Source organism: Haliaeetus albicilla, chromosome 11 (assembly GCF_947461875.1).
Source record: "Haliaeetus albicilla chromosome 11, bHalAlb1.1, whole genome shotgun sequence".
Classification (NCBI taxonomy): domain Eukaryota; kingdom Metazoa; phylum Chordata; class Aves; order Accipitriformes; family Accipitridae; genus Haliaeetus; species Haliaeetus albicilla.
Genome location: NC_091493.1, coordinates 20,432,795 through 20,450,841, shown reverse-complemented (window position 1 = coordinate 20,450,841; position 18,047 = coordinate 20,432,795). Strand labels below are relative to the sequence as shown.

The 18,047-nt window shown below is 44.1% G+C and overlaps 1 protein-coding gene across 1 annotated transcript in view; it reads left to right on the top strand.

Annotated features, from left to right (window-relative positions):
- Positions 1-13,089, top strand: part of ANTXRL (ANTXR like) — a 63,327-nt gene extending 50,238 nt beyond the window's left edge. Inside the window, exon 18 of the mRNA XM_069796538.1 lies at positions 7,922-13,089. Within this exon, the coding sequence (XP_069652639.1) occupies positions 7,922-8,152 (231 nt within the window). The 3' untranslated portion in view covers positions 8,153-13,089. The remainder of the gene's footprint in view (positions 1-7,921) is intronic.
- The last annotated feature ends 4,958 nt before the right edge of the window (positions 13,090-18,047 follow it).

Here is an 18,047-nt window from a genome sequence, read left to right as displayed (position 1 = left end):
CCACTTCTCTTCAGTGTATTCCTGCACTGGTCTTCAAACTAACTGAAGAGACTGCTCCCAGAGGACCCGTCCCTAGTTTCAAGCAGTGCCATGCACAGTTGGGACTGTGAACTGGGGAGCAGTGTCTGCCAACATGTGTGTCTTGGGAACCTATCAGTACATGATTGTATTCCAACTCTCAATATTCTGATTAACGAACTTACAGTAGCCTGGGAAACTGCAGCTATTAATCTTAATACAAAACAGTTCTTATCTTAATCCCCTAGTAGATCTGGACACCATTTTCCACATGACTCTCTTTGTTTTGGCTAAAAACTGCTTCTTTAGATGGTCTGTAAATATCTTTGCATGTTAGTGGAATTAGCTGAAGTGGAAAAAATACCCCTGAAAAAGTCTTAACGTTTTCAGTTTTTGTTTTGAAACACCTTTCTGTCCAAAACTCAAAGAAAAGATGTTCTGAATTGGACAACATGTGTTTCAAGCCCAAGCGAAACTTATTTTGACATATTTATTTTACCTGAAAAATGAAGACTTTTGGTTGTTGTCAACTTTTCCCTTGCCACCAAGTGAACCGAAGGATGACTTTCATTGCCGCTGTTATGTGCGGTGCATGCCATGGCCCTGTTTGTGAGTTTGTTCTGGCAACCTACCCCCTCGGCCCCCTGGATGGGGCTATCTCACACTTGGTGTCAAAAGAAGAGCTCCTGGGCTCTCTCCTCCCATCCCTGCCCCCTAAATCCTACTTTCTCAGCTATTTGGCTCCCATAGCCAGGGTGTCTGAGGGCATACTGGGCTTCTGAAGGATTTCTTCTCCCAGCCCCTTTAGAAAGAAAGGCTGGTCCCCCTTTGCCCCTGTGAGAGGGGCTCAGGCATCTCGGCTCTTGTCTTGGCTTTCTGGGCAGCAATGTGGGCCATGCCTCAGCTAAGCCAACAGCTTTTACTCTGAATGTGTCAGTAGCCCAAGGCATTGCTTACCTGTGTCTCACTGTCACTGTGTGCTCTGGTCCCGGCCCATATGCAGCTATCTTCTCATTTGTCACTCAGGCATCAGTTTCTGAAGCAGGGATTAACTTTCTGTGCTGTGTCTCCCTGGTGCTGCCCCAGTGAGCCAGTGACTGGGGCTTGTGGGTGGTTTAGTTTGGTTGCTAAAAAGTAAGAGAAAAGGCACAAAAGTGCTTGTGGTTGGTTTAGTTTGGTTGCTAAAAAGTAAGAGAAAAGGCACAAAAGTGGCTTATAGATGTCTTTGTGGACTGCACGAAGGATCCACATGTGCCTCGGCTGCTTGTAAATATCACTGCCCCTTCCTGGGTCAGGACATGTGTCCTGTTCAAAGTTGTGTTACTTCCCACATCTTAAAGCTCAGTCTAATTCCTTCTGCGGTGTGAAGCACATTGAGTGACCCCAGGAGGTTACACCTCTTGGCAGCACTACCATGCTCATGCTGTGCTGTGAACAGAGTTTGCTGCTGCTGCTTGGGTCATCCTTGCACATTTGCATTCATCATTTTGTAATTTTCAATTTGAATTTATCTGATGTACCGAAGGCCGTTATAGGGTCCTCACTGTTAGAATATGAGGGATTCACAATCCACAATGCAGTGATTTCCCTCCCCTCCAATAACTCCATCGTAGAAGGAGAGAGCAGAAGTGATACGAGTTTACTTATAAAGAGGCCAGATAATACATTGGATACAGAATGGGCTGAACTGATTCTCCTTTTTAAAAGCAGCACTAAAGAAAATAATAATTATATTCTCATTGTTGGATACTGCCACTTTACTGGACCTTACTTTTAAAATCCTCCTCTCTTCAGTCAACCCCATTTTCTCTTATGTCTTCATAGTTTTGTATTACCATCATTTTAGGCATCACTGCTGAGTTGCCAAATAGATCCCCAGAAAATTGTTACTGACAAGAGAGGACTTATTAAACTGGAAGATATTTAAAGACTCAGATTCTCATGTAAACAAGTATTATATGTTGATGATATTTAATGTTTTGATTTTAGACCTAATAAAGTGGCTATATGTAAAAATTAATTACAAGTTAATAAATTAATTGTTAATGGTTAATGCAATAACCACAGTATAATTAATGGTGATGATTAAAATTTAATTGTTAAATAATATAATTAGAAATTAATTATAAATTGCATATTTATTGATCTGAAAGCATGATCAGCTACAAAACTGCTGATATGGAAATCTCTGACATTTCCAATACTTTATTTTTCAACATGAAAACAGTATCTGAGTCCCAAATGTAAGAGTAGGAGTTAGTAAAAGTTATGTGAATATGCCTGAAAACCAGGCAGGCTTAGGTTTTAAGTGACAAACTGTTTCAGTGGCTCACTAATCCTGTATGCTGCAGGGTAATCAGTGCAATTCCCAGGAAATCCATGAATGTTTTAATGAGCTGTGACATGTTCAGCGCACAGGCAGCATGAAGGGTGCAGTGTGAGGAAGCTTTTGGCAAAGGCTGATGCACATAGATCCTGGCTCCTGAGGAGGCAGCTGCTAATCCTGACACTTGCCCAGGGAACTTGAATAGTGGGAACTCTGTACCACCTCAGTTCAGCTCTTTATAAAATTATTGTATGCATAACCTACCTCATTCATAAATACATTTGCTAAACAAGTTTCCCATTATGATACTCGGTGTAGGTGTTTCTGCTAGAACACTTCTGTTCTTTATTAGAGGACAGGGATTACCTTGTCCTCTAATTTTTTCAAGATTCAAATTTTGCAAAAGTCACTTATCTTAAGGGTATATATCCCATTGGTTTCTGGGTGTGTGGATCAAAACCTTTACTATGCTAAAGTGATTCTGACTTTTTGTAGATGCTCGCTTTTGGGGTTTTGTTGGTAGCATAAAACCGGAATCTATTCTTCTGAGTTTTAGAGCTCCACTTTTACACTGAACTACAGATAGATATTTAGGAAGTGAATCTACCTGCTGATGAGCCACATCCATAGCAAGCTGGTAGAGTCATCCCAGTAACATCTGTAAACAAAACTGGGGAGAAGGGTGACTACTCATTTGAGTCCAAGGAAATTATGTTCATTTCAGGTTTCAGCATCCTAAATGTAACACTTTTGACTGGGAACTACTTTTTTTTTTTTTTTTAAATTTGGTGGTCCAGTGTTTTAGATTGCTGTGCTCAAACTTGAAAGGAATGATTTTATTTTAACCCATTCTAAAATGTAAAGGCAAGTATCATATTCTTACGAAGTCAAAGACCAAGAAATTTCAGTAAACAATTAAGTGAAGCCAACTCTTCCTCAGTCAGGTACCCTCCTCTGCTAGTCAGAATTGCAGCACTGAGACTCCATGAGCAAAACCAAGAGTTAATGAAAACTCAAGCAAAATTTGTAACAGGAAGGGTATCTTTTATTAGGTCAACTAATGCAGCTAAAAGTAAGAAACAGACATACTTTTGTGTATGCAAACGCTCTGGCATGCACAGAGATTAAACTGGATTTGATTTTTGTTAAATAAACACCAATGCATGTATTAAAATGGACAGAGAAAAGTGATGGCTATTGGCAGATGGGGCAGGTTTTTTAAATTCTTTTTGCTGAAGTGCTCTTAGTATCATGGGTGAAGAGACTTGCCTATGGCACTCTTTGAATTGCCTGGATCCTTTTAACAGTTGTTCCTTTCTGTTGAAAACTGGCTGAGTAGTAGCTAAAGATTTTGGGGGAACAAGCACTGAGGAATGATGTACTGAGCACTATGATGAAAGTAGCATAGAAACAAGATGCAGTGGCTTTCAAGAGGTTCTTCTCTTCCTTCCCTCCCTTAAACCACACACAAAAACACATCCTAGGTGGTCGAGGAGGCATTGCCTAGAAGTACAAAGTGCCTGAATTGCACATGTGATTGTTACACTGGGATAAAAGCTGGAGTCGGGACAAGGGCAGATCCCGCTGCTTCAGTATTTGTACTTTTTGAAAAGCCAATTTGGCAAGCAGCATAACAAGAGCCTAACAAGTGGATGGACATATGGGGAGGCAAAATAATTGTGCATTAGGAAGACTGTGCAGATGTGAGCTGAAGTAAGGGCGTAACTCCATATGGCACATTGCTGACCTTCAGTTGGTGCCTGAATGACAGTATGCGGTGTGGGTCGCACCGTCTGAAGGATGCTGTACTGGGAGCAGGGCTGAAACCAGAAAGAACTGGATTTATGCAGATCATCTGCTTCCTAGAAAACAATAAAGCAGCTACCAACAGCTGTTGTGCCTGAGATCATCATGGTATTACTGCACCTTGCAACTCTGACGCCTTCCCTAAAACACTTAGTGTATACCATGCTTCTGGAAGAAAAATACTGTTATCACTACTAAAGTGTTGGTGGCCCTTAACCCCTGTTAATCCCTGTGCAGGGAGAGCATAGGTGACTGTGCAGGATGCCTGATTTCTGTCCGTGTTCTCTGTGGTTTAAAAGCCTTTATATGCCTTTGGAGAGGAAATTACTTAATCCTTTCAAACACAGAATATTAAAAACCCTGTGGTTAGCATGTTTATTTGAGAAACATCATGGGTTTTTTTATAAACTAACCCCAGATGGATGTGCATGTTGGGTAGAATAGCTGTGACACTCTGTCATTAGGAAAGTGTGATGAGTGGAGGGCTTAATTCTTCAACCTAGAAATCCTTTGATGAAATACACTTGATAAGTCCAAACTATGATTTGTGATTTATTATCATTTGTTCCTCCCTCTCCCTTTTGGCTGTTAATCCTAACACTGGCTAAGAGTAAGAGTTCAGCTTCATTTTGTCAGTGGCTTCTTGAAGTGCTCAGGAGGATTTGCTCCAGTATTCACCAGAAGTCTTTGATATATGAAATTGTAGACTAACACTGATAATCTTTTGTGAGGAAGTGTCACAATACATACATCGATCATCCAAGCCTCTATCTGTCAGACTGTCCCAATCCAACCGTATTTTTCATGACACAATGCAGCGCATGGCCTTTAAATTACCCATCTGTCTGACAAATCAGTGAGTGTGGCAGAAACTGGCAGCAGTTTGATGTCGCCTATCACTTTAACTGAAGTGAAAGTAATGCAAACAGATTTATGGGATCCCCTTTGATTATAGACTATGAATATATTTGGAATTGATGTTTGGGAGGGAGACAACAGAGAGGCAGGAAAGGCTTGTAGGTAAAAGCACTAGTGTTGGGTTTGCAGCTTTGCATTTACTATGAGGGAGATTGTTCAGTTCTTAATTTTTTCCCTACCTGTATGGTGCATCTCATCTGAATACCTCTGACTTTTTTTTTTTCCTTTTTTTTTTTTTTTTGTCCTGGGTGATTATTTAGCTGTTCTAAATTCATAACTTAACAAATATCAAGGTTGAGTTTTCTTAAATGTATTTGCAGTACAGCTGTTAAATATATCTGTAACATTCATTGCATGGCAGTAAATATTGCTGAATTTCCAAGTGTGCTCTGAATATAGTGGAGCACAGCAGAAGACAAATAGCTGACAAGGATGGCTGCTCGCTGCAATGCTGGTGGGGACTTGAGTTCTGTGATGGAGTAAAGCATCGACTTGGTTTTTTTGATCCAAAAGTTTATCTTTGTTGCAGAAGTAACCAAGACCTTGGCTTTTGGCCTTTGCCTCCATGCAAAGGCTCTGGCCCCAGTGTAGTATTGCCTTGAACCTGTTCATAACCAAAGTTTGCTGTAACAAGCCTGGATTTTTAGAAAGGGGATTTTGTCCTACTTATTGACCCTGTTGTTTAAGTGTAGTGGTGAATTGTGATGGTGAAAGCTGGGACTGAGAACTACTGAGTATGTCTCATGTACAGGCAACAACACGCCCATTCAAACAACTCTTGGCTGCAGCTGAGCTCTTGAAGCTATCCAATCCAAGTAAGTGGTAGGGTGGTACACTTTGGGTGTTAGTACATTTGTTGAATCATTTTCTGAGCTCTCTGGAGCTTATACAAGCTTCTCTTGATACGCTGCTTGCCTTTCCTCAGAGAAGCCATAGACTTGTGAACAAAGGTGCAGGCATTGGAAGTCACTTGACAAATCAGGTAGTTGTGATTCAGCTGCAATGGCTTTTGCTCGGATTCCAGGGGAAATTGTGTTTTTTGGAGTTGCCACAGAAACTCAGCCCATTCCCTAAACACCTTCAGAGTTTCCAGGCAGCACTGAGGTAGCAGTGATCTGTCACTGGTGTGGCTTCTTGTATTCCTCTGTTGTCACAGCCATTGGTAGCTGTGGGGATCATGATCTACAGCTACTTAGCTCTGAGATAAGCTCTTCTAAATCTCGAGTCCTTCTGAATTGTGCTTGGGGGATGCTGGAATAACCTTGAGCTGAATTTGGTTTGTTGATTCTAGCATGCAACCTAAACCTCTGGTTGTCATCAGCATCATGGCTCTGCGGGTCTTTCAAAACAATGGAGGGAAGATGCCTTCTAGGACAGATATTTTCTAAACAAACCAAACAGTTTTTTTCCTTTCCCCTCAGCTAGTCTTTGCCTTGAAAAGAGAGAAACAGGTAGCATTCTCCTCTGTGCTAAACTATAGAGGCTGTTTTCATTAGGCTGATTGCTACATGGAACAAAACAAGCCTGCTGTGTAAAGGAAAAGGTGCTGGCAAATGGAGTTCATCACTGATGGGATGGGTACTTTCCAGTCCACAGTTACTTATTTGGAAACCACATCCCAGGTCCTGTAAATGGGCTGTTGGCAGCGTCACTCCTGCGTTTTCAGGCAGTCTTCATCTCCAGCCTTAGTACATGATGATGAGAGGCCTTTTTGACTTCCAGGTGCAGGCTTCTGCCAAGCTTGTGGCAGCTGGGTTCTTGCATAAGCATCTTCTCCCACCTCCCTAGGTGAGGAGGTGGAGAGAGCAATGCCAAGTGTTGCATCTCCTCACACAAGGTTGTGTCTGCAGGATTTCATGAGGCCTTCGCAGAAATAGTGGTGAAGTTTTTAAAAAAGTTTAGGGGTTGTGGGGAGGAACAAGTACAGCAGACAGCAGAGATCTTGGTGTCTGACTGAGATTGCCATGTAGGTTTTGAAGTGCCCAGGAGCCTCTGGGTGCTCTCCACAGGAAAGGCTAGGTGGTCTTTGGGGTCTGTCTGTCTCTCCATCTGGAACTTGGTTAGTGGGAACCTATACAAAGCTTTGTTTTGGCTAAAGGAAACCCTGACACATTTGCATTTAGCCCCTAGTTGACTAGGACATCCCCAGTGCTTGCTGTTTTTTCAAACTTCAGCTACTCCCATTTTAAAATCTCCATCCACAGTTGTCCCATCAGGTGCTGCCTGCCTGCATCCCACATCCTTTCTGAAAACACACTCATTGGAGAGCCCTCTGTGCAAGTCCCACACCTTTTTGGTGTTTGTGAGGGCAGCCACATCTACATTGGAACACAGAAGACAGATGTACTATCCCAGTGTAGTGTTCAAAGCATGGACGCCAGCTAGGCTAGTATCACTGTGAAGAGGAAAGCTACAGGTGGTGTCTTTGCTAAGGTTGTTCCTCTGATATAATCCTGTCTCTGCTGAGTTTTTTCAAGCACAGCTTTGTCAGTCAGGGATCTCACCAAGGCAGGCATGACTTTGGTGGAACTGTGACTTTAGGCATGTTCTGCATGTCTCTAGTAGCAGAGCAGAGGGCACGTGTAGCAAAGTCACACTGGGGTCCCTTTTGGTTTAAACCAGTCCTAGGCTATTCTCTGTAGGCAGGAGCTCTGAAACCCAAGGAAAGCATTGGTTTGTAGTGCTGACCTTTAGTACAGCATGGTCTGAACGTCATGTTGAGGACCCAGTGAATGGTACTGGATGAAGATCTCTAAGTGCAGCCTAGCCCCTCTGCTTATAGTCCCTTTGCCTAGCTGCTGATGAGTTAAAACACCTGCTTTTTGTGAATAACAATTTTTTCTGTACCTCTAGGGAAGATGCATAAACTTCACTCGGGTGAAATCAGATGGAACCTCTGCCCCTTACAGCCCACCACCAAAGCTGCCGCGGCGCAACGATGTTCCTCTCAACAATGCTCCAAGGAATCCTTCTCCTCCTGTGTCTCTGCAGCCCCCTTCCAGACAGCCACCTCCTGGACCACCCCCATCCCGAGCCCCTCCTGGACCTCCTCCTTCACGCCCACCCCCGCAGCCCATGGCTTAAAGTGCAGCAAAAGCCTGATCAACAAAACATGTCTCTTTGCTGAACACGGCATATTTATTGAGTATTGGTTTACAGTTAAAGATATCAGAATTTGTTGCTGGTCAGCAAAAAAAGAAGAAAGAAAAAAAAAAAAGAAAAATTGCCAAGTGTCAATTTTAGTGTATGAATATATTTATACCACACATGCTGCGTAAACATTCAGTGGATAGATTCAGAGCTATGGGGTATAGAAACAAACCAAAATGATCATCTAGATACAGTATCAGCTTTTGTATGTATACATTTGAAGATCTATTTACATATATGACATTTGTCTGACTTGGTATGTCAGATCATTCATTAATAACTTTAGCCGGTACACGTGCATCAGTTGTTTTGATAGCTGCCACCTGCAAGTTGGTTAAACATAGTTCATTGAGGAATTTGCTTTCTTTTCCCCAACAGTACTGCATCCAGATGTTAATATGGAACAATAATTGCAAAGATAACTTTCTGCCTTTGGTTCTGCAGGTGGAATTTCCATGAAAGTTTATAAGAAGGCTATAACAATAATGAGGTAAGATGAGACTATGTGCCAATAATCTAGCAGCAGTATTATCTTTTTCTCCTGAGAAAATCAGTTTTGAGCCTGCCATCTCTGCATATGTTTAGACTTGGTTGCATAGGATAGCCACTGAAGGCCAGATACTGGTTCTAGAAATCCAAACCTTGAATAAGAACTGGGTTCAGATTTGTCCAAAGTTCAGAAGAATTTTGAGGAAAACATTTTGGCTAGGTGTTTAGTTTTCATTTACAGAAAACATGGTCCAAAATGGAGCAAATATACATGCAATTTGAGCATGAATGCTGTAATATGCAAACAGCATGTGTTATTTATATCAGCAGCATTGAAGGACTGATTCCATTGCTACTTAATTAGATAAATTTCCTTTTGGTCTTACTGCCAAGCAGAACTAGATCCTCTTGTGAATGAAACACGAATTCCTCTACGAGTAGCTCTTTCTATAGACAGCCCAGATCCTACTAATACATAACCTTGCAGTCTACCTGTGGTTGAGAGGCATGGTATGAAGTGTCAGTATGAGCTTTTATCCCTGTTTTAAATAATGTTTGGCTACAGGATTTCTCAAACATTGTGACTGCTTGCCCATGACCTCGGTACTGTCTGTCATCAAAGTGATGTGAGCACCCACACAGAGGTGGGAATTTATGACGCGGGACTGCGGGACAGCCCATGAATAGTGTTCACTAAGCAATACCTGAGTGGGTTGTGCCCAGATCATTCCCTAGTGAATCAAGATAACACCTGAGCTTGCTTTTTCTCCACAACTATCATATTATATTGGAGAGGGTGGCTACAAATCCCTATGCTGGTTCTCTTTGGCACTGGCTGTGTTATTAGAATAGTTGTAGAAATGATGTTTATGTTGCATTATGACACAGCATATACCTGTCTCACCATCTGTGCGTAGGTGTGGGTGTGTAGCACATCACAGTAGTTATTGGCACATAAGTCCAAGATAAAACACTAATTTTGTTGTGTGGTTACTCCAGATGTAAGGCTTCTTCGTGCAGTTGTTACAAGCATATAAAAGTTGCACTGGTACAAGTAGAAATCAGGCTTACTATTTCCAGTGGAAGTCCCACTTGCAGAACACCATACCAAGCTCTCATATCGGTCTGTGCTGATCACTGTGATGTGCTATGTGTACGCAGCTGAGGCTGTCAAAGAAACTCAGAAGAACCACAGAGCCTCCTTCTCCTCTTGCACTGTTCTGCTCTCTTGAGTTATGCTCTTACCTCATGTATATTGGTGCAGGTAGTGGAATCACAGTTGTGGGTGCCAGCTGGCCTTGGAGCTGTTCCTAATTTAGGCCTGAGCCAGCAAAGCACTTCTGCATGCATTAAAACGTCCTGCAAGTCAAGAGGAACATCCTTATGCCCAAGTACTTTGCCGACCTGTGACTTTATTGTGATCAGAAAGGAGAATTGGGATGCACTCAACCCTATCCTCATTCTTTTTAGTCACTTGAATAGGGTCTGCATAATTTGGTCCATAAGAATGGATTTCTGTTTGGAGGAGAGAGAAGCGTGCATGTATGTGTGTGCGTGTGTTTGTGTGTGGGAACTGTGTAGGTTTTTGTTTGGTTTCTCTCCCTTTACAAAAATTACTCAGAGAGTAGCACTCCTATGAATGGAAAGGCCTTTTGGAGCCAGTGCGACACACAGTCATCGCTTACCTATCTCCATTTCATTCAGTTGAAAGGTGAAACTAAAACATGTCCAATTTTCCACTGCAGTTCTGGTGAAGCTCCACTTTTGACACCAGTGAAAGGAACTGGATGACTGCAGTGACGGGGTGGGGACCTGGATGTGGGGGAAGGTGCTTTACAAGCAGAGACCATTGGCTGACATTATTTTGTTCATATGGAAACCTATGTGAAATAAACTTGTTGGGTCTAAGACCAGTTGTAATGTGTACGTACAGTTGAACCTAACAGCCTCTCATGTTGGCTGTGTAAGAATAATTAACCAACAAATGCTAACCAGGAGTTGAAATGGCAGAGGGTAATAAAACCGATTCCCCTGCCAGGACAAAACACGCTGTTTGAGGTTTAGCTGCTTGTGGGAGTGGGGTGGACCACTGCTCTGTAGATGCCAAGTCTCTTATCAACAGGCAGTGATGAGATTGAAGCAATGGTGGAGCTCACAAATGATGTAATAATAAAAGGGAAAACTTGCTTACAGAATTAATATCTGCTAACAGAGTTGAATTTCATGTGTCAGGATTACACTTTAGCTAATGAAAAAGCCCGGGAGCCAGATTTTGTATTGTCTTGTGCCTGCACAGATCTTGAGAGGGGTCAGTAGAGTTGTTGCAGATTTGCATTGATGTTATTGTTGGTAGAATTTGGCTCACTTCCAGTGAGAATGGAGGTGTTGGCTTAGGGAGGACTTCTCACAATCGCACATCCAACATACCTGTTGTTTGCAGTTGAGGGGAATATTCTTTGCTGGAATAGCCAGTCTTGTGGAAATAACAGATACTAACAATTTCTGCATAACTTGCAAGTGCAGCAAGGACAGGAATGGTTTGGGCTTCCAGGGGATCAGATCCATATATGAGAAAGCATGAAGCACCATGAATTTGAAAGTTAGATTCAGCATAAATGGAGTTCCCAGCGTTTTCACTATATAATATTAAGCATTTGGTGTGTAACTCAACTTTTGGCTGCAGCTTCTGTGATAGGAGCACTGCATGTTTAGTTTGCTGGTAAAGCAGGAAGAAGAGAAAGGGAACCTGAACTGAATTGCCTTTGCAAAGGTAGGGGCAGGGAATATGCTGCACTGGCTACAGAAAGGCCTTTTGGTTGTGTAGAAATGTAACTGTTTGCAGGGATCTCAGGCACTATTAACAATGCAGTAGGAGAAACTGGTTGCTATTTTACCGTCTGTTGAGCTTCATCCTTACCTGGTGTAAATCAACATAGGCCAACTGAAATCAAGGCAGTAATACTACTGTCTATCAGCTGAAAGCTGGCTCAAAACAAATGAAGGGACAAAATCCCTCTGACTGGCTTGATATTTCAATGTTTTGGTAGGCTTGTATGTCAGTTGAGGTTACAGTAGTTACACTGCTAAGAAATGTTCTCATGTGGGATGATTCCCCTGTATTTTCCAGTGTATAGCATCATCTGAAACTTGCAAAAAGTGAATATCTAATGCTTCCCCAAATCCAAGAGAAGAAGTGTGGATTCGGGGGACCTGTGGCTCACACTTAGCACAGATGTGAAATGACACAAGGTGCAAAGCAGCAGGGAGGGAAACCCCATATGTTTAAAGCTGATACAGAACCACATTGATCAAAGCATATTTATGGTCATCTTTCAACCTCAGTGCATGTATTGCCATCTGTGGGAGTAGCCTGCAGAGCAGACGGTCCTAAATGTAAAGAGGAAAATAAAGAAAGGAAAAGAATCAGCTCCTCATCTGAATGAGCGAGCATAACAATGAATGACATTATTTCATGAACTGTACCAGTTCAAATGCATGTGCACCTGGTGCTCCTAATGCTTTTTACTCCTGTTGGTCTTTAGACTACATGATCAGTAATATGCTTTCTCTCTTAATAGTTTGCTGGTTTTATTGTTGTTATTTTGTTTTGTTTTTTAAAAAAACACATTTCACTGAGAAAACAGCCCTACTTCTGTAAATATAGAGTTTAATTTGGAGGAAACAGCACACTTCTGGATGTTACTGCTGGACAGTTATTTATTAAAAGGGGCTTAAGGTGAATAAATACAGGTGGCTCAGGATACATGCATGCAAGTGTGATAATGCAGTATAGCATTTTCAGTTCTCTGTAGTTTGGGGGGAAGGGGAATTTGGGGGTCATCCTAGTTTGTTTAGAAGTTTGTTACTGATCTGATACTTTTGAATAATGCAATAGAGATTCCTCACATATAATAGTGCTTGAACAGATGTGTAGATTATGATAGATTTTTCACTGGGGGGAGTGGGTAGTGAAGGAGAAATGTTTTAGTTTTTAAGGGAAAAAATGTACTGTACTAAACTTTTTTTAGAAAAAGATGTGTGTTTTCAGAAACAGTGGGGATGTGGGCTGATAGACAGCCGAGCCATGGAGATGAGGGACAGAGGCAGCAGTTGGATTTTTGAGGGACAAAGAAGTTTTACATGGGGGTGTGGGTTTGTTACTGGTACATGTGGTACAAACTTCTGTAACTGACATGCTGCTTCCATGTTATAATCATATAACCTTTATGCATTTTATGCGCCTGCTCCATTTTTCTGAGAAAACCTTGCAAATGTAATGCCTGCATGCAAATGTGGGAGATGTAGCCAAAGTCTTATAATCCAACATAATGTAGTCTTAATGGATTCAAAATCAACAATAAAAGTGCTTACTGGTTAAACACTACAGAGAATTTCATTGCAGGGTCATTTTAAGAGGGGATAAGCTTAACTGTACATGCTTTCTAATCAGCTCAGCCATCTAATGGTCAGGAGGAGAACATGGGGTTGGGCTGTCAGAATTCCCATCCCCAAGTTGCTACTGATTCATTATTTGACTAGAGACAAGGGTACGTTCTGTGCCACAGTTTCCTATTTCTAGCCTGAAAATTTCAGTCTTTGCCTAATTCAAAGGTAAGCCATTGTTTGCTGGAAACCGTTTTAGATCTCAGGTAGCAGGGTAGAAATGCTGAGTAAATTCCACTGGAGTCAGTGCTCAAACATCAATTAACACATGGGGCAGGATCTGAACTTTTTGCTGCTATCTTGAAGAGAAGTCATCTAATGCACAGAAACAAAGTAAAAGCCATGCAAGTTAAGATGCTAGAGTTCAAGACTTCAGCAAAGAGAAATTCTATGGCAAATCCTATACCTGTGAAAACACTTGTTTGAAGTCACCAGGCTTCAAACACAGCTACTGATTTTTTAGGAGTCTTGCCTGAAGGATGCAGAACTGGATCATAAAACCCCTTCTTTCTCACTGTCTCTGAAACCATTTTTTTTCTTCCCTCCCTGCTTCTAATGCTTCCTCTGTATCTCTTCAAGACCCAGTGAGGACTCGGGGTGGGGTGGGGGGTGGACTGGTAGAAACATAAGACAGGCAAGAAGGTCAACAGGGTTGGGCCACAAAAATCTCTGACCCCAGCAGGCTGCAATTATGGGTAATCAAGGCTGCTGCAAAGCTGCTGAGCTGTGCTATGCACTCAGTCTGCCCAGCATGGCAGCCACAGCCCTTGTGAGCAATGGGAAGGGAAGCTGGTCCTTGCACATGGGCAGTGCCCTGAGCCCACATAAGCCTCATCTGCAAAAACAGAGGGCACTGATTTTTGAGAGTCTGGTAGCCACCTGAAGTCATCATGGTAAAGCAGGTGGGAGCTGCATGGTGCCTGAGCTGGGCACCCTCCTCCCTCTTGGCAGCTCCAACTGGCTGTGCTGCTAATGCGAGCCAAAATCCTTTGCCTGGAGCTGTGCTCCTCCCTTGTGGAGTCAGGGGTTCTGACAAAGAGCCCAGCTTGCTCTCATTCTGCTCCCTAAGCTGGCAAGACAATACTCACCCAGAATGGTTTTGTGGCCTTCGCTCTTTTTTGTTCCTCCATCTGCTTCTTACGCAAAAAGCAGGCTCCGGCTCTCGAAAGAGATCAGATAAACAAAAGCGGTGCTGGAGCCAAGGCTCTGGGCATTTTTGTTCTGCCTTAACAAAAACCCAACACTGGCTGCAGCTGTGGCTGGTTAGGTTTATGCATGCCTGAGACAACAAAATTCAGATTTGACCTGAACTTCCCCAGAGACCGGGAATGTGCAGATCCAGGGCTTTGGTTACAGACTTGCCTATAAATAGCCTCTAGTGCTGATTTTGCATCTTTCATCAAACATACTTCACAGTCTCAGGAGTGGCATTTACATGTGAACATACACCAGCATACCCTATTTGGCTGCATGGAAGTCAGCAGCAGGAATTTTACTGGTTTCAGCAATATGAGCCAGGAACTGAAAAAATGCCCTTTCACCCTATCCTCCCATTCCATAAGAAACCACAGGCAGAGAGCACATTGCCTATGCTGGAAGTTGTCTGATCTCTACTCTGTGAACGTGCTTTGCCCTTTGCATTAGGACTAATCTCAAGCTTCATCGGTTTCTGCAGCAAAGTTCCCCTTTCCCTGCACATTGAGGACCCCCCTTTTCACTGCAAGGGAGGGTACAGTGGAAGTTTCCTACCCAGGTATTACTCTGATTTCTGACTGCAGCTCAGGAGAATTGTGAGATGATGAGATGAAAGAGTTCCCTGAAAGAAAGGGAACACCCCACTGAAAGGTTTTGCCTGTGACATAGATTGAGAAATGTTTCCTTTTAAGCTTTCAGAGATGCAGAATTGTTGTGCATAGATAATACTTCACCGAAGGTCCTTAGATAACTCCGTCTGTGTCTCTGCCACAGAGTTCACTGAAGTCAGCTCTCCTCATGCCAGCCTATCACTGCCATGTAGCAGCTGAGTTACCTTTCCTCCATGCCAGTATCCTTCTGCATCCTGCTGAGCCTCTGGCCCATGTTTCTTGGGTGCAGACTGTTTCTTCATGGTAGAAATAGGGGCCCTGCAGAAATGTCCTAGGTCCTGTGACCCAGAACACCTCACACTGGAGGTGTACACTTTTCCCTCTGATGGCAGAGGGATATAGATATAGAGCATGAGTCTTCCCAGAGGGCACAGGGGAACACAGCAATCAAGACATATCCACATGTAAGAAACACGCATGCATTTGACACAGGTTACTGAACAAAGCAACTCTTTCCTTATTGATCATGGCTCATGCACTGTTAGGGCAAAATACTAAGTGCCCTCAAATGTTTTCTAGTCTCCATTTTTTTCAGTACATAAGAAGATGTTTTGAGCTGAAAACAGGAGTCCTAAGATTCCCCTTCATCATCAAAGGCATATTTGGCCAACCAAAACCAATGGGAAAATATGGCAAGCATATGTGGCAGCTCATCCTCTTCAAAACACAACTGTGGCTGCTTTGTGCTTCTCTTTCCTTGTGCATCAGGAACAGCTTAGTTAAAAGTGAACATGCCTAGAAGTAGCAGTTAGTCCTGGTCAGCTTTAAGGGTTTTTTCTATTCTCTTCCAGATTTCTGATCCACCTATGTAAGGTGTGGGGGATCTTTGGTGACAGGGGGATGCCAATGCAGCAGAGAGGCTGTTGGGCCTGGTTCCAACTGGGAAATGCTGCAACATCCTCAGAAGACAGGTGCCTTCAGAAGGTAGCTAATAACCCTTACAAGCCATCGTCATCATGATGGTAGACTTGGGTCTACCATGGGTCACGAGGACCCACCTGCTCCAGGAATGCACACGGCCCGTGTCTGAGATGCCACGAGTGACAGCCCGTCCACCAGGACAGTCACAGAGACCCTGCTGCGGTCTGTCTCTTCCCAAGCTAGCAGGTACGGCCTGGTACTACTTGGTGCCTTGCAGCACTTCTCCTTCTCTAGGGGAAAAAGTAGGCAGGGAGAAACTGTAGCTCTCTGCAGGCTCTGGAGTTTCCCAGCCCTCTGTCTATTTTTGCCAATACTAATGGTTTGCATTACTGAAGTGACTCACAGGTCAAAATAGGAAATAGCTCATTTGCCTCCTGGCCACGCACAAGAGCGAAGGAGCAGGTCTGCCTCTAACCCAGGCCAGCTGAACCCAGCACTGCCCTGGGAAAAGCAGGCGGGATGCTTCCCATGTGGCCTCAGGCAGCAGCTCTGCCATGGTCTCCAAGAAGATATATCCGGAGGGTGAGTTTTCTGCATCCCTCACGAATCCTGTTGTCTTTTCCTGAGCCATGCACAGGCGGTGGTTGTCTGCTCCCCGGGGGCACAAGCTGCAGCCTGCTGGTGCCAAGAGGGGCTCTGAGGAGTTGGCAGAGCACCCCTGGGTTCACCAACTCTGCAGAGTTGTTCATTAAGCCTTTCCTTCCCTCCTGTGATGCTACTGCAGGCAAGTCAGGCTATGGCTGTTTCCCTGCCCTCTGTTTTGTGCCTCAGTTTCCCTTGCTGTGTAAGGACAGAGCCCAGGTCTGGCTGTTTGAACTGTACAGCTCAGCACTCCTGGCCAGGCAGTTTCTGCAGCCGTAGCAATGATGGCTCCTCTCAGACCCAGCAGCCACCAGCTTTCCTTTCTGGGTACCTTTGCAGCTCCCCCTGGGGCAGAGGGAAGAGGCAGGAGAGGCTCGTGGTGCTGGCCATGCACATGACTCATATCTGGCATTCCAGTAGTTTTGGTAGTTCAGCAGCAGCCCCAACTCAACAGCAGGAAGTAAGTGTAAAAATAGCCTGTCGGTGTGTTTGCAGCCAAGCAAAGTGCATGATGTCTCTCTGCCAGGATCTGGCCCCAGCAGCCCCGTTCCTAACTGGCTCTTGGAGAGCTGCATGCAGAGGATGAGCTGTGGAGAAGCACTTGCCTCCGCAGGTCCGCTGCTGCTCAGACAGCAGGCTGCGGGCAAATGTCAGCCCCCAGAGCCTGTTGGCTTGTTATTGTAAGGTTTATCCAGTGAAGGCTGACAGAGCCTTTCCCAGCATGGGTGCTGTGAGACCCAAATCAAAGCCAGCCAGGAGATGCTCCTTGGCAGGGCTGTCACCTGCGGAAGGGAGGCCACTACATACAGGTGCAGGGCCATTATGGCACCTGGTACTACCCCAGAGCGGCCATTTGGGCTGCAGCCCCCTGACAGTGCTTGGTGCTCTGGTAAGGTCAGTGCAGGGCTCTCTGGGGCTGAGGAGGAGGATGGCAGCCATGGTGGTCAGGGAGGCAGGCCTGGCCAGACTGCTGCTGGAGGGCAGGACTCAATAGCCTATTTCCCCCAGCGGAGCAGCCCACTCAGACTTCTCCAGAGCAGAGTGGGAAATTGGCATTGCTTTAAAACAACAAAAAAAATCTGTTTCAAGCTGGTTTTGCTGTGGAAACCCTGCTTAACCCAGCAGTTCCAGCTCTAGCAACAGCTTCTTCTACCGGCCACAAAGTGCGCGTGCTGTCTGGGTGCCCTCTGTTCGTCTGTCCTGCCAAGGAGCAACTCCCTGGCTGCAAAACCTGTAGGCCACATCGCTGCTATTCTCTCTTTGATCCTCCTCACCTTCACCACTGACCAGCATCTGTCTGAGCCACCGCAAGCATGAGGTCCACATGCTCAGCTGGGGCTTGCACAGTTACTAGGCAGGGAGCTGCTTGCTGCTGGAAATATGTGCTTGCCCTGGTAGATCAGGTTGCTTTTGTCCGTAGTGCTGCACGCCTGTAATCTTAGAAGGGAATTTATGTAGATACGTATCTATGTGATTGAACTGCTTCATGTAGACACACATGTGCGCACACTCACATCAGGAGAGAGAAC